Source organism: Coccinella septempunctata, chromosome 3 (genome assembly GCF_907165205.1).
Source record: "Coccinella septempunctata chromosome 3, icCocSept1.1, whole genome shotgun sequence".
Taxonomy (NCBI): Eukaryota; Metazoa; Arthropoda; class Insecta; order Coleoptera; family Coccinellidae; genus Coccinella; species Coccinella septempunctata.
This window is the reverse complement of record NC_058191.1, coordinates 42,502,943-42,516,369: the sequence shown is the minus strand read 5'-3', so window position 1 is coordinate 42,516,369 and position 13,427 is coordinate 42,502,943. Positions and strand designations below refer to the sequence as shown.

At 34.5% G+C, this 13,427-nt stretch overlaps 1 protein-coding gene across 1 annotated transcript; it reads left to right on the top strand.

Annotated features, from left to right (window-relative positions):
* Positions 1–3,337: 3,337 nt before the first annotated feature.
* Positions 3,338–13,148, top strand: LOC123309701 (nose resistant to fluoxetine protein 6-like). The gene is made up of 12 exons (XM_044892926.1): positions 3,338–3,778; positions 6,596–6,834; positions 6,926–7,143; positions 7,204–7,298; positions 7,427–7,620; positions 7,951–8,114; positions 8,708–8,876; positions 8,929–9,122; positions 11,600–11,931; positions 12,087–12,229; positions 12,436–12,559; positions 12,819–13,148. Exons 1-12 carry the CDS (start codon positions 3,571–3,573, stop codon positions 12,965–12,967), a joined length of 2,229 nt encoding a protein of 742 aa, XP_044748861.1. The 5' UTR covers positions 3,338–3,570; the 3' UTR covers positions 12,968–13,148.
* Positions 13,149–13,427: the final 279 nt, after the last annotated feature.

Below are 13,427 nucleotides of genomic sequence, written 5' to 3'. Positions count from 1 at the left end.
AGTTTGGATGAGTTTTTAATTATTTGTTGTTTCACAATCAATAGCTTCAATTCAGTGTTGAAAAATTCTTATATTTTTTCTTAATATCTACTAGATGTTCTTGTTACCACCAGGAGGGTAGTTAAAAGACTGGAAAATTGTGAACCCGATGAAATTGCGGATTTATTTCAAACTGTGACAATTATTCAAAAGCAACTTGAAAGGCACTATTCAGCCACATCTTCAACGATATGCTGTCAAGATGGTAGTGAAGCTGGGCAGACTGTTTCTGTGAGTATTTCATGAGGAAATATTGATATTGTATTCTACTCTCTTTGTTTCATCCGCAGCATGTCCACGTGCACATTCTTCCCAGGAGAGCCAATGATTTCAAGAGGAATGATGATATTTATGAAAAATTAGCCTCTCACGATAAAGACAACAGCAGTGTGAAAAACCGAGACATTTCTGAGATGGTTGAGGAGGCTCAAAACCTGAGGAAATATTTTTATTGAACATACTGTGCCAATTTGATATTTTAAAAATAAATTTCATGATCAAATGATACGTTTTGTTTTATTTTTAAACTTTTATAGATGGAGCATTAAGATTTTTTAACTCTCTGCACCGGATCAAGAAGATGGAGAAAGGGGGCGCAATTCAGTTCAGAGCCGAGTGGAAGAGCGGTGACGTATTGGGTGGCAGTGTCAATTTCAATTGGCAGAACTGGGTTATTTGACAGTGGCGTAGCATAGACAATGCGGAAAACTTTCAGTATCTTTCATCTAATGGAAACCTATGCTTGTTTTCCATAACTTAAAAGGGCTGTAACTACGAGAGTAAATCGTTCTGAGGAAAAATTAAGATGAAATACTATCAGTATACATTTTTCTCTTTGATTGAGATATGTTCCGTAGCTTGTATTCGAAGGAGAATATCCCCCATGAAAAACATAACGCGCAATACTTACACACAAATTTTGATCAGTTTTTTGACCCGTTGAGCGGATATCCAGGTAGAATAAGCGACGGTTATCCTACAAAATGAAAAATAAAGATATACGAATAAGAATAATGACCCCCCTGTTGGAATGGAGTATTAGCGACGTACCAAGGGGAGAATGAGAATGTTCTGAACCGAAAGTCAAGGTCGATGAGGTGAATTTAAGCTGCAATTTTTCTCGTTCTCTTAACAGGGAGAAGAACTTGCAGAATTCTTTTTATTTTTGACAGGAATAATCATGTATTTCATCGAGGACGATCGGTTTTGAGTTCATTCAACGTGAGTAGTTATATTTTTAATCAGAGAATGATGTAGATTACATACTCTGATGATTCACATAATGTTCATGAATATATATGAATTTTTTTTACGAATTAGGTGTTTGTTTTGAAATGGAACTGATTTCATTTTTTATCACCAATAAAAAATCACCAACAAAGGATGTTTTATAGTATCTACCTACATAGTTGCGACGAAAAAAATATGCTTGTGATTTGTGATGAAAATAAGCTTCACGCTTCTGATATTTTCGCTATATGAAATGTAGGTTGAACAGAGAGGTACTACGCTGCTTATCTTCCAGGAAAATTATTGTAGATCTGAAAGTAATACAAATTCTGGAAGAGCAACTCTTCTAGTAAAAAATCTGAGAATTTCCTACATTTCGGCACAACCGTTCGGTCTTGAGGAAGTTTTAACTGAATCCAACTTTTTGGGAATTTTTCGAAGGTCATCTTTACAGTAATTTATCTTCCAGGAAAATTATCGCAGTTCTAAACGTAATACATATTCTAAAAGAGCAACTTTTCTAGTATAAAATCTGAGAACTTAATCCATTTCGGCGGAACCGTGTTCGATCTTGAGGAAGTTTTAACTGAATCCAACTTTTTGGGAATTTTTTCGAATGTCATACTTACAGTAACAGTTTTAGAGTTGAGTTCGGTTTTGGTGACTTTTTAACTGACCCCATCTTTCTGGGAACTTTTCGAAAATCAACTGTATATCCCAGACAAATCATCACTGGAACCGCCCTTGCCCTAAGTCCCAAAAGAATACTATAACCCGCTTTGATGGTTGTTCACCTCAGATCCTTATTCCAAATAATCGGAAATATAATTACCCATACAAAAATTGAGCAAAAATCGTGGATGACCCTGGAATGAGATCAACTCTACGAAATAAACGCAAACTTGATCGTTATTGAAGGTGCGAAAGCATTTTTCAAGGTATTTTTGACAGATTTGTTGATGGCTTCAAAAACACTCGATGAAAAAACGACTTTCATCCAATTCTTATTCGTGCACACTTGCGAAACGGTATTGATTCTCGATTATTTCAAGATATTCAACTTATTCATTGAGGAAATGATTCCGAATGGATCCAGAATCAATTCACAGGTCAAATAATCGAAAAATACTCAAAGTACCTTACAGTCTTATTGAATTTGACGAATTCTTGGAAAAGACACAAATGCAATTCCCTTTTATCGACAATAAATTAATTAAGATTACAAAAACCGTTAATTTTCGAAAGAAATTAAAAGATTGTGATGAATCAAGATATCAAACATTTTCAATAGGTCGATTTTCTACCCCTTCTACCATCTTTAGCGAGCTGTATCTAAGTAGGGGCAGCTGAAAAAAAATTATGTTAAAAATTCACAAGCTCTTTCGATAAGGAATCACCTCTTTCATTTACTCTCGACAATCATACAACATATTACATACAGAAGGGGGAAAACCCCACACTTATATGATGTGGGTAACCTGACTGATTTCATGTAGTACACAGCTACAGAAAAACAATTTTAATTGATAAACATTTTTCAATGCGTCGATTTTCTACCCCTTCTTTTCTACCATCTTTAGGGAACTGTATCTAAGCAGGGGCAGCTCAAAAATAAATTATATAAAAGATTCACAAGCTTTTTTGATAAGGAATCACCTGTTTCATTTACTCTCGACAATCATACAACATATATTACATACAGAAGGGGGAAAAACCCCCCTCTATCAAATTATATGATGTGGGTAACCTGACTGATTTCATGCAGTACCTATAGCTGCAGAAAAAGCAGTTTTAATTGATAATCAGTTCGGATTACTTTATTTACCATTCGAGGTCCCCAAAAAAAGCCAGTTATTAAATAGAAAACTGTTTCACACCAATCTATACTTCAAGATTCTTGCGTTGGGTGAAAATTGTTTCGGGAAATGAGTTTTCAGAGAAATTGAAACATACACAAATCAAGTGATGACCCTAGTGGTGTGACCCTAAAGTATTCAAAGCAAGTGCTGGAAACTTCTGAAACTGAAAGTAGTCACGTTGGGTGATCTCTTCTTAAGTGGATTTTTACGGATACAATAGGCGATAAGTATCATGACAGTCATTAGCATCTGTATAATTTCGTATTGCGGAAGAAAATAAAGCAAATAATATTCATAGGAACAAGTCGACAACATTTGTGTACGGGTGCCGTCCTCCAAAACCCAGGCAAAACGGTAGGATCGCTTCTTCTAGCCTTTCAAGTATATAGTCGCGTTCGGGCTTTTTGATCCATTTAGTTTAGTGGCGAATCGGGCGGTCAACATGAAGACTTCGAAGCTGCAGCTTCTGATCTTCGCGATTTTTTTCGGGAACGCTATCGCCCTGGACTTGCAGCTCCTGTTGAACAACGAAACCGTCAATCCTCTGGATTTTCTGATACCTACGGTGGATGCGGAAAATGAAAAATGCAGGGAGCACAGCTTGCTGTACAAGGAGGAGCTTTCCAAGTTTACCGTTTGGGCTACTGACAGTATGTGGTTTTAATTTTTTAGTTTTATTCATTTTTATCGATGAGGTGATGGTGAAATTTTGAAACAAAATTTTTTTTTTGGAAATATTCAAAAATTTTCAATTATTTTTATGAGGCTCAGAGTTTTTTTGAGTAAAAGATAGTACGTGGTTGGAATTTCTTGATTTTATTCAATTTTCCGATTAATTGATTGTGAAATTTTGGAAAAAAATTTCATATGGAATTTTGATTGTTTTGTTTTGAAATTTTCAATAACTATAAGGAGGCTCAGAGTCTGTTTGAGTCACAGATAGTATGTGGTTAAATTTTGCAGTTTTATTCATTTTTACCATGAATTGAACATGAAATTTTGGAAAGAAATGTTTCAATTGTTTGCTTTTGAGAATTTTTTCTGATTTTCAAATGGTATTTCAGGAGTTCATTCGAGCTACAGATATTACAATGTGAAATTTTCCCAAAATACTTTATTTTTTCATTTCATCAATAAAATAATGAAGAAATTTTGGTGAAAAATGAGGGTGTGAATGATTATAGTTGCGAAGAAATTTAAGGGGTCCAAAAATAAATAATTCAAGATATATCGTTCATGATTTTCTTCTCCTCGAGTATCTATATGGAAAACTAAAGAAAAACAATGTACCAGCAGCGTTTATCGCAAAAAATCCAGGAGAAAAAGGAAAATGACAACTAAAAAATATCCCACTATACATTCTGTTGCTTCATCCACCCACTAATCAATATTTTCAAAGATCGAACAATACAAATCATCTATAGATTTTTTTAATGTTTCCTCAATAAATTGCGAGAACAATGCAAGAAGTAAAATTTATTAATCGCGGACTTTCAAAATCGAGCCTTGAATATTGAATAGTTCAGTGTGAACAGGAAGGACGAAGATTTTCAGTTTTGTCGAAAAAATCCTACCGCGTACTTTAAAAACCAGATTTGTCGCAATACAAGTCCCATCAGCATAAAATTGAAATTATTCGATTATTCAAATTTTATTGTAATAAACCTTGTCTCTTAGGTCTCCGCTTAGCTCCACGTTAAGGCAGTTGTTTTATCCCAATTAGAATGAAACCGTTTTCAGGAAACAATGCTTAAATTATTTTCTGAATTATTTATTATTAGTATAGAAAAAAATTGGCACAAGTCGTGAATGAGCTTCACTTGAGAAAACGCACACTTTTATTTATGTCTTTTTATATTTTCAAACTTGCACAACATTTCAGTGGAATTTTTTTAGCAATAGAATATTTCGAATTCCATGAAACTGTAAATAGTTCATGTATTATTATTATTCCACTGGAAAATTGGAGGAATTATTTCAATGACAATTAATATGTCATTTATGAAATGTAGCACTTTCACAAAATTGTAATCGTTCAACACCTTTAATGGCTTTATAGATGATACTTTTCGTACGAGGTAGTTTGTCAGTTTTGGTAAAATTTTCCAGAACCAAATCTTTATATCTATTCTACAATTATGACAAGTTTAATGGCGAACAAACATATAAAGAAGCATTCACCCACAAATAAATTCTTGCTAATTGAGATTTACATAGATAAAACAAAAACAAGCGGTGATTCTTCGTCAAAAAGGTGCCATATTTAGGGGGCTGTTTCTGTGCAACTCTTCATTTAGATACAACCTGTTTATAGCTCAAATGACTGCTTGCATCGAAATAAACTGAAGATTTTAAATAAATAATATTGTAAAAACAATGGAAAATTGAAAGAATTAATATGAAAGCCGTTTTTATAACTTGAAATTCCTAATGTTTCATATTTTCTCATCGATTCGGAGTTTAACTTGCTCAAAGCCATGAATAGGATACTGGCTGATTGCTAGTGGCTAAAAGCCAAATGATAAAATCTTGAAAATTTCTTGTCGGACAAAAACTATCGATTCAGTCTATGTAGCGAACGAAGACAAGTCTGGCTATTGCCATTTTGGCGAAAACTAGAAATACCTGATTTTTCTGGATGGAATAATGAACCGTAACATTTGAGAATAATTTAAATTTCTTGACCTAAGGATGAGGCACACTTGAGTTGTCTCAAATTCAGTGAAAACATTTTTATATCTGATTTCAACTGCACGACAGAATGAATTCCATCTTTTCCAACCACTATCCATTTTGCTATAGTAAAATCATTTATTTTCATTTTAAGTTCAAGTATGGACTTTTAAGCCTTAGCCACAACAATTCGATACATCATTTATATGTTTTATTAACTGAAATAAGTATATACGTACTCTTATTCTTTTCATCAATGTCATTTCCGATTAATCTCCTATTTGTGACAGTCATAGTTAGTATTTTAACTATGACTCTCTTAAACTAGCCGTATGTTCAACAAATATGGAGAGTCATAGTTACATTTCAGCTGGTGAAGTAGTTAAATAGCTAATCCTAGTGAAAATCATGTTATTTAGTTTCTAGTTTTCTTCTGAAAAAGCCTAATTCTTATGGTTTCCTCTTCAAGAAACCCTTAATTTGGCAAGAGCATTTATAAAAAACCAACATTACTTACTATAATGACACTGTATTTTCAACAAACATGCATGGCGGAAATAGTTGTGGGTTTGAATGAAATGAGGTCTATATATATAATATAGGTACTACATTATGCAACCTGATGCAGCCCTCTACACAGAAGAATACTTGCGTGAATATGGTGTATCTCATAGGATACGGAATCAAATTAAGGGTTAATTCATAATTACCTACTTCCAAATTTTCCTATAATACCTTATACCTACAATTTTGCTTCTTTCCCATAAAATTTCTGATTGCTTCATTTCTTGCAGTGTTTGATGCTTCGACCAAATTCCCAAGTGGTATTTTCTTCGGATCCATATTCGATACGGGTAATTTCGACGAGTGTATCAAGGTACACCTACCAGAAGAGATAGGTTTTTCTGGTCAACATTGCATGGCCCATTTCAAAATCAAGCCTTTAAGTCCGGTGAAAGTGGGGAAGGGTCATGAGCTTGAGTATGACTTGTACGAAAATATATTCAACATAACCACCTGGCATAAGATCACAGTAAGTCCTGCATAAATTTCCCGAATTTCCCAGTTAATCCAATCTAACACAAGAGAATGGGAAACTACACTACACTGTAATTCCTTTACAGAAATATGCCCAGGATGGGTCCAAACAATCAAGGGACGAAGTTTACTACACTTTCTGCATCCCTTCCAGCTGTACCTACAAAGATTTGGAGGATTCACTAAAGGCAAAGATAAATCTCTTGAAGGATTTCCTTCCATTTAGTCTTCACGCAGATGTGAACCCAATGAGCTGTCAAGTGGAAAGGGAGTTCAATTTTGACACAGCAGATTACCTGTTTATGTGAGTGTTTATTATGTTTGAAAAAACCGAAAATTAACTGAATTTCAACTTGTCTTGTAGGGGTATTGTTGGAGGTTTCATTACTTTTGGAGTTATTGCCACGCTGTATCATTTGATCACAAAGTTAGAAGGCATGAGTTCATACAGATTATCAGGTATGCATATTCTTCCATTTATGATCCATAAGCATCGAACATATTTCAACAGTTTTTTGGATTTTGCCATATTTGCTAGGATATAAACCGAGGAAACCTCTATTGATTTTTTGATTGGGGTGTTTTAGGTAAGGCTCACGACGTTCTCCAAGCTTTTTCTTACTCCCACACGATAAAAAAGATGGCATCTGAGTCAAGCTCCGAAGACGGTATGGAATGCATGCATGGTATGAAGACTATCTCTATGTTTCTGATCATAATGGGACACAGGATTATGTTCTCAGTCAGTTCACCTGTAGGAAATCCAATTTTTGTTGAAAGTGTAAGTTTTTGGTTTCGGGTGTAGAAGGTTAAGGTGATGCTTTTCAACTTAGACCTCCTGAAGATGCCATTTAGGAGAGCGAAACATGTATAGTTGTTTATGAAATTGTTGTCACTGTGAATCTTTGATATTTATTCATCTGATTCTGTGAAATAGTTGTAAGTGGTGCCCATAATATGAAACTAAATCTGTTTTCAATTAGGTAGAACGAAGAAGAATCTTTGAACCGGTTCATAATGAAACTTTTTGGCATAATTTATATGATGCTGACAAGCAATCATTGAAATTAATCCGAATTTGATATAGGAGATTTGATTTTGGCTGTTACAGATCTACAGGAAAGCGGAATTTTCAGCTCTACTAAATGGACCAATCGTGGTGGATACATTCTTCACAATTTCTGGATTTCTTGCGTGTTACCTGATCCTCCTAGAGATCGAAAAGAGGCAAAAGATGATAAATGTTCTCATGATCTACGTTCATCGTTTTATCAGGTAAGTTTGTTTATATTTTGCGTAAAGAAAAGCATCCTCATTTTAAGTGAAAAAAAAGGGTATCACAAGAATGTTTTTATGAGTTTGGCTGGTATTTATTACAGTCCACATTTCTGAGTTTGAAGGGTTTCTGAAAGGAATTGAAATAGGCCTAATCTGAATATCTATCAGGTATAACTTTCTTGTGGACTAAACGTAAAAAACACACCATTACTTTAATGGAATCACTCTAAATATCAGGCTGAAGAAAAGCTGGATAAGACGGTGTACCTTCTGAGCATTTAAGTGTCAATAGTCTAGATGAAACAAAATGGATCAGTTAACTTGGTGTTGGAGGCACAAAAACTGGAATATTGTAGAATCTACGCTGTGATACGCCCTAGGAGACATGCCAGGCTTAAAATTACCTCATATAATAAAACAAAGATTTAGTGTTGGCTATGTTTTGTGTGTATCTTTATTATTTACGTATGTTTCACACCGTATATCTTGGGAAAAAGGCCTTAGTGGACCCACTTCTCATCTCACCATGAAAAAAATAAAAACCTTTATTTGTCTCGTAATGATATTTCTGTATATCTTTTTGAATTTAGATTAACTCCAGCGTATGCAGTGGTTCTGGCGTTTTACTGTACGATTTTTGTGCAAATGGGGGATGGTCCCTTTTGGCAGGAAAGGATAGGGGTGGAGCAAGAACGCTGTTTGAACACCTGGTGGGCGAATCTCTTCTACCTCAACAACTATATCAAAAATGATCAAATGGTGAGTGGAAAAAAAATCACGAAGACTGAATTATTAATGATTGCTGTTTCAGTGTATGTTCCAATCTTGGTACCTCACCTGTGACACGCACTACTTTTTACTGGTGCCTTTCGCTGCTTATTTGCTGTGGAAGAAGCCCAAGGTTGGGGTGTTCTTCTGTTCCATCATCATCTTAGTGGCAGTTGTTGTGCCGTTCATCGTTATCTACAGGGAAAAGGAAGAACCCTTTTTGCTACTCTATATGAAGTGAGTAAAGTTAAGATTTATCTCTTATCTGAAATATTAGAAAATTTTGAGCTTACAAACCGTACAGAACCATATTTACAAAAAAAAGCAAACCTTTTGAACAAAATTTCATAAAAAAAATCAGACCTCATCCTACTGAAAACAAACTGATCAAATTCGAAATGAAAATAGAATCGTCGACGATCAAAATGCTTCCGTAAAGTGATCAATTTTTCATTTTCAACTTAAATTTCACATTTTTTCGAAGTAGATCCTGGTATACGGAAGTATTGACTCCAAACGAGTCTTAATCACTTATTGATATTCAAATCTAACTCATAATATGTGAATATGTATTCGTGATTTGTCCCTATGAATTTCACAAATTTATTCAGAACCATAAATTTAAGGAGCAACTCGTATTGTACAAAAACCTTGATGTTATTCTCAGAGGTGAATATTTTATCCTCCCGAAGAAATGAGTCAAATGATTATCCTCTGGTTCATCGATTGAAGAAAGGAAAAGTATATGATAATGTTATCTTCAATCATTCGTGAAACACATTAATGCAAAAATCGGATATTTTTCCTCAAAGTGTTGATTGAAAAGAAGTCAGATAGGCGAGTACCTACCTACTTAGTTGATGAATATTCATACCGAGTGTTGAAATTAAATTTTTACCAATAATAAAGATTTGGTAACAAACGATTTCAAGGGAAAACATTATAACGATAACAATCGATTGTTATTATTGCTAGGGTTTTATTGAAGTTGAGTTGAAACGATAATCTAACGTTAGCTAGTTCAGAAAAAAATTCAGTCATAAAACATATTTTTTAATGGCATATAAAGAATATTCTTCGGCGATTTGTAACTGTTTGGACATTGAACTTGATTCTGAATCCAGCAGAACCAGTTCAATCTTATCACGGATTTATGAATTTTTATCGTGCTAGTAAGTAAGCAATTCGCAGAATTTCCACACTTTTCTGGTTTGGAATTCGATATGTTTTGATTCCGACAAGAATTATTTATTATCACTTCGATTCTGCGACCTTGGAAGGACTAAACAAGGGAAATGCATGGGTTTCATTGAATTTGTCAAATGTCATAACATTCGGCATTCGGGTTTCTCGAAAAATTCCAGTGGGTCGAGGAATGACCAAGCTTCAATGTCTTTTAAAATTGATGCAATTTTATGATTCATGGTTATTTGTTCGAAACCCATTCTTTTGTACGGTATTGATTTTTTCAATATCTCTTTCACTTTTGCGATTATTTGTCGAAATTTGGCAGAGGAAGATGAGAATTAGTATGGAGGGTTTTTCAAAATTTCCCCAGAGATGATGCTCTGATTTTGAATCAACCTATCGGTGAAGTTGAGTCAGTCAATTTTCAGCTCATACACACAAAATTGCCGAAAAATTTTCAGATCCCGGTTGGTTGGGACTTTGCATAAAGTGGTCTTTATACAATGGTTGGGACGTCCATCTTATATACAGGGTGTGTCTGAATAACACCGAAAAAATATTAGCAATTGGGCTTTTCAGCCATGTTTTCTTAAAATGAAAATTTTCATCCAATAAAAAGTTGTGAGAAAAAATTTTGTTTGCTATTTCAAAACTTTCTGAACATACTTTTGTGTTTTGTGTCTTTAGCTTAATATACTGGTATTGTTGATCTTCGGAGGGGTGTAACTTTTCCGGTGAGAAGTTTTTCAAAGAATTCTATACCAAATACACCGTTAAATTTTCCTCAAAGAATCACCCCTTGCATTTTTTCGGTGTCATTCAGATACACCCTTTATAATCGGTCATAGATCCCTGTCATATGTATAGGGTGAGTCTTTGACTCGTACTAATATTTCAACAGTAGATTCTTGAGGTCAAAAGACACTTTTTTATACTTTTTTTCCGATTCTTCTTGATAAAAAGATATATCCATTTTAAGTTTCCATAATGAGCTGTGCCAACCCTAGAAAAGCAAAGTTACCTTCAGAATAACTAGCTAAATCTGTGACACTACACATCTGTGGATCTCTCAAACAAAGGTGTATATACAAATATTCATTAGGTAGCGTCCAACTCAGTTTCAAGTATGGGTTCTTTGAATTTTTGGTACTTTTATGGTACGTAATGGTCATAATGAGAAAAGTGAAAGACGTGGGGGATATCTTGTGTTCGAAAAAGATTCACCAAATTAATGAAAAACCATATCTCGAAATTCATTTCATTCGATAAAACCGTTTGTGAGATAGAACTAAAAATAACATTTTTTATGGTTTTTCAACAACCTGTATCTTTAAACCGAGCTGATTCGGAAAAAATGGCGAAGGAAAAAAGGATTTCTTTTGACTTCAAAAATCTACTGTTAAAATATTTGTACGAATCAAAGACTCATCCTGTATATGGGCGATGTACAGACACACAAACCTCCAAAATAATATTTTAGAGTCAAGTGTACGTAGAAGTTTTATTAATATGCCTGTTTTTTTCAGATTGCTTCGGGACCCAGTCGCCAACAAAACTTTCCAGTCTATATACACACCCAGCCACATGAGAATGAGCCCCTATTTCATAGGTGTACTGGGAGGATACCTAAAGTTCAGGCTGAGGAAATCGGGAGCTAAACTTCCGAACCACATAGTCTACCCCACATGGGTGGTCGGTTTCATAGTAGCTTTCTCCATAATCTTCACAGGATTCTTATTCTACATTCCCACGGAACACAAGGATTATCTCCTGTCCAGTTTGTATGGATCGCTGCATCATTTCCTGTGGAGCGCCTGCATGACCATGCTTATTATCCTTGTATCAGAGGGTTATGGAGGTTAGTGACTTAGTTTTAGGGATTTCTGGGGTTTTGAATATGGAAAAATCAACTCACGATAAATTATTCTTTATATTATGGGGTTCTTTCGAATGAAAGGCTGAAAATTCGAACGTAGGCCTTGTTTGACTTGAAATATCCATTTTTTTTTGCAGCATGGTTTGCTCCTTTCCTGAATTGGAGACCTTGGGCTCTCTTGGGGAGAATCACCTATACAGCATATCTTAGTCAGGGTGCAGTTCTACTGTATACTGCCGGAATTACTAGATCTCCAGTTTATACAGGGATGTTCAATTTGGTAGGTTCACAATATTGTTAGAATTACTTTTAAGATATCATTGCTCACCAACATCATTTCAGTCTAGAATATAGTTTTGATTATACTACGCATATTTGGGGTATATTGACAAAATACAAATATACCAATCGTATAGTACCTACATTCTTCAAGAATTTCGATCTAGATCTAGACTAACGTCGAACTTCATATTATTTTTGTTTCAGTTCAACTTTACAGCTTCTGACATTGTTCTTTCTTACGTCGCTGGATTCTGTCTCAGCTTGGTTTTTGAATCCCCTTTCATACAACTGGAGAAGATCATTTTGAGAGGAACAAGTGGTCAATCTGGTAAGCGTGAGAAGTCTTTGTTTTGGGGTTTAAATAATAATGGATAATAGGGGAAATGAAAAAAATAGGCTTGTCGAAACTGATAGATCTATGCATAGGCTGTTTTAAATTGATTTCAGGATATTTTTTCACGGAAAAACTTATCTTCGAAAGCACTGGGCATTCTTTTATGTCCATTAAGAAATGTCCCAGAAACCTTGCATTGAGTTTGGTAAGACATTCTTGAAGCTCAATTCTTGACCATAATTTCCTTTTTCAGATAAACAAGTCGAAACGAAGAAGAAAGAGAAGAAAGGAGTGAGAAACGAAGGTTTCGTCGATATTTACATACCAAAAATTACAACGTTGCACAACACTGACAAAGGAACGGACACAATCCCAAGGAATAGATATCAAGAACGATTCTAAGGAAAAAGAATGACAATACATCCCTGTGTTTTCAATACAGCGTCTGGTCCATTGTACTGAGAATTCTCAATTTTGTATATATTAGTTTTAATCTATTTCTATAAGGCTGTTTTACTTGGAATAAAATGTCCAACATTTGGATTGATTTATTTTGTCAATGATACTTTTGATTAAAAAACTTTTAGTATATAATGTTTTTTTTATAACATACAGGATGATTTCTGAACGACAAACACATCGGGTAGAGGCTAGATTTTAAAGGGGGTTTGTCCAAAAAAAGTTCGCCAATGTTTTTGATTCACCTAGTCTATCGTGAATTTTCAAGAACGTTGAAAGTGTGTCAAAGCGATTGTAAATTTGTAGTAGAATTAAAATGGTGTGTTTTTTAGAAGAAAGGGTGAAAATTATAAAATTATTTTTTTGGAAATATCGACTCTGTGCGAACAACAACGGGTTTATT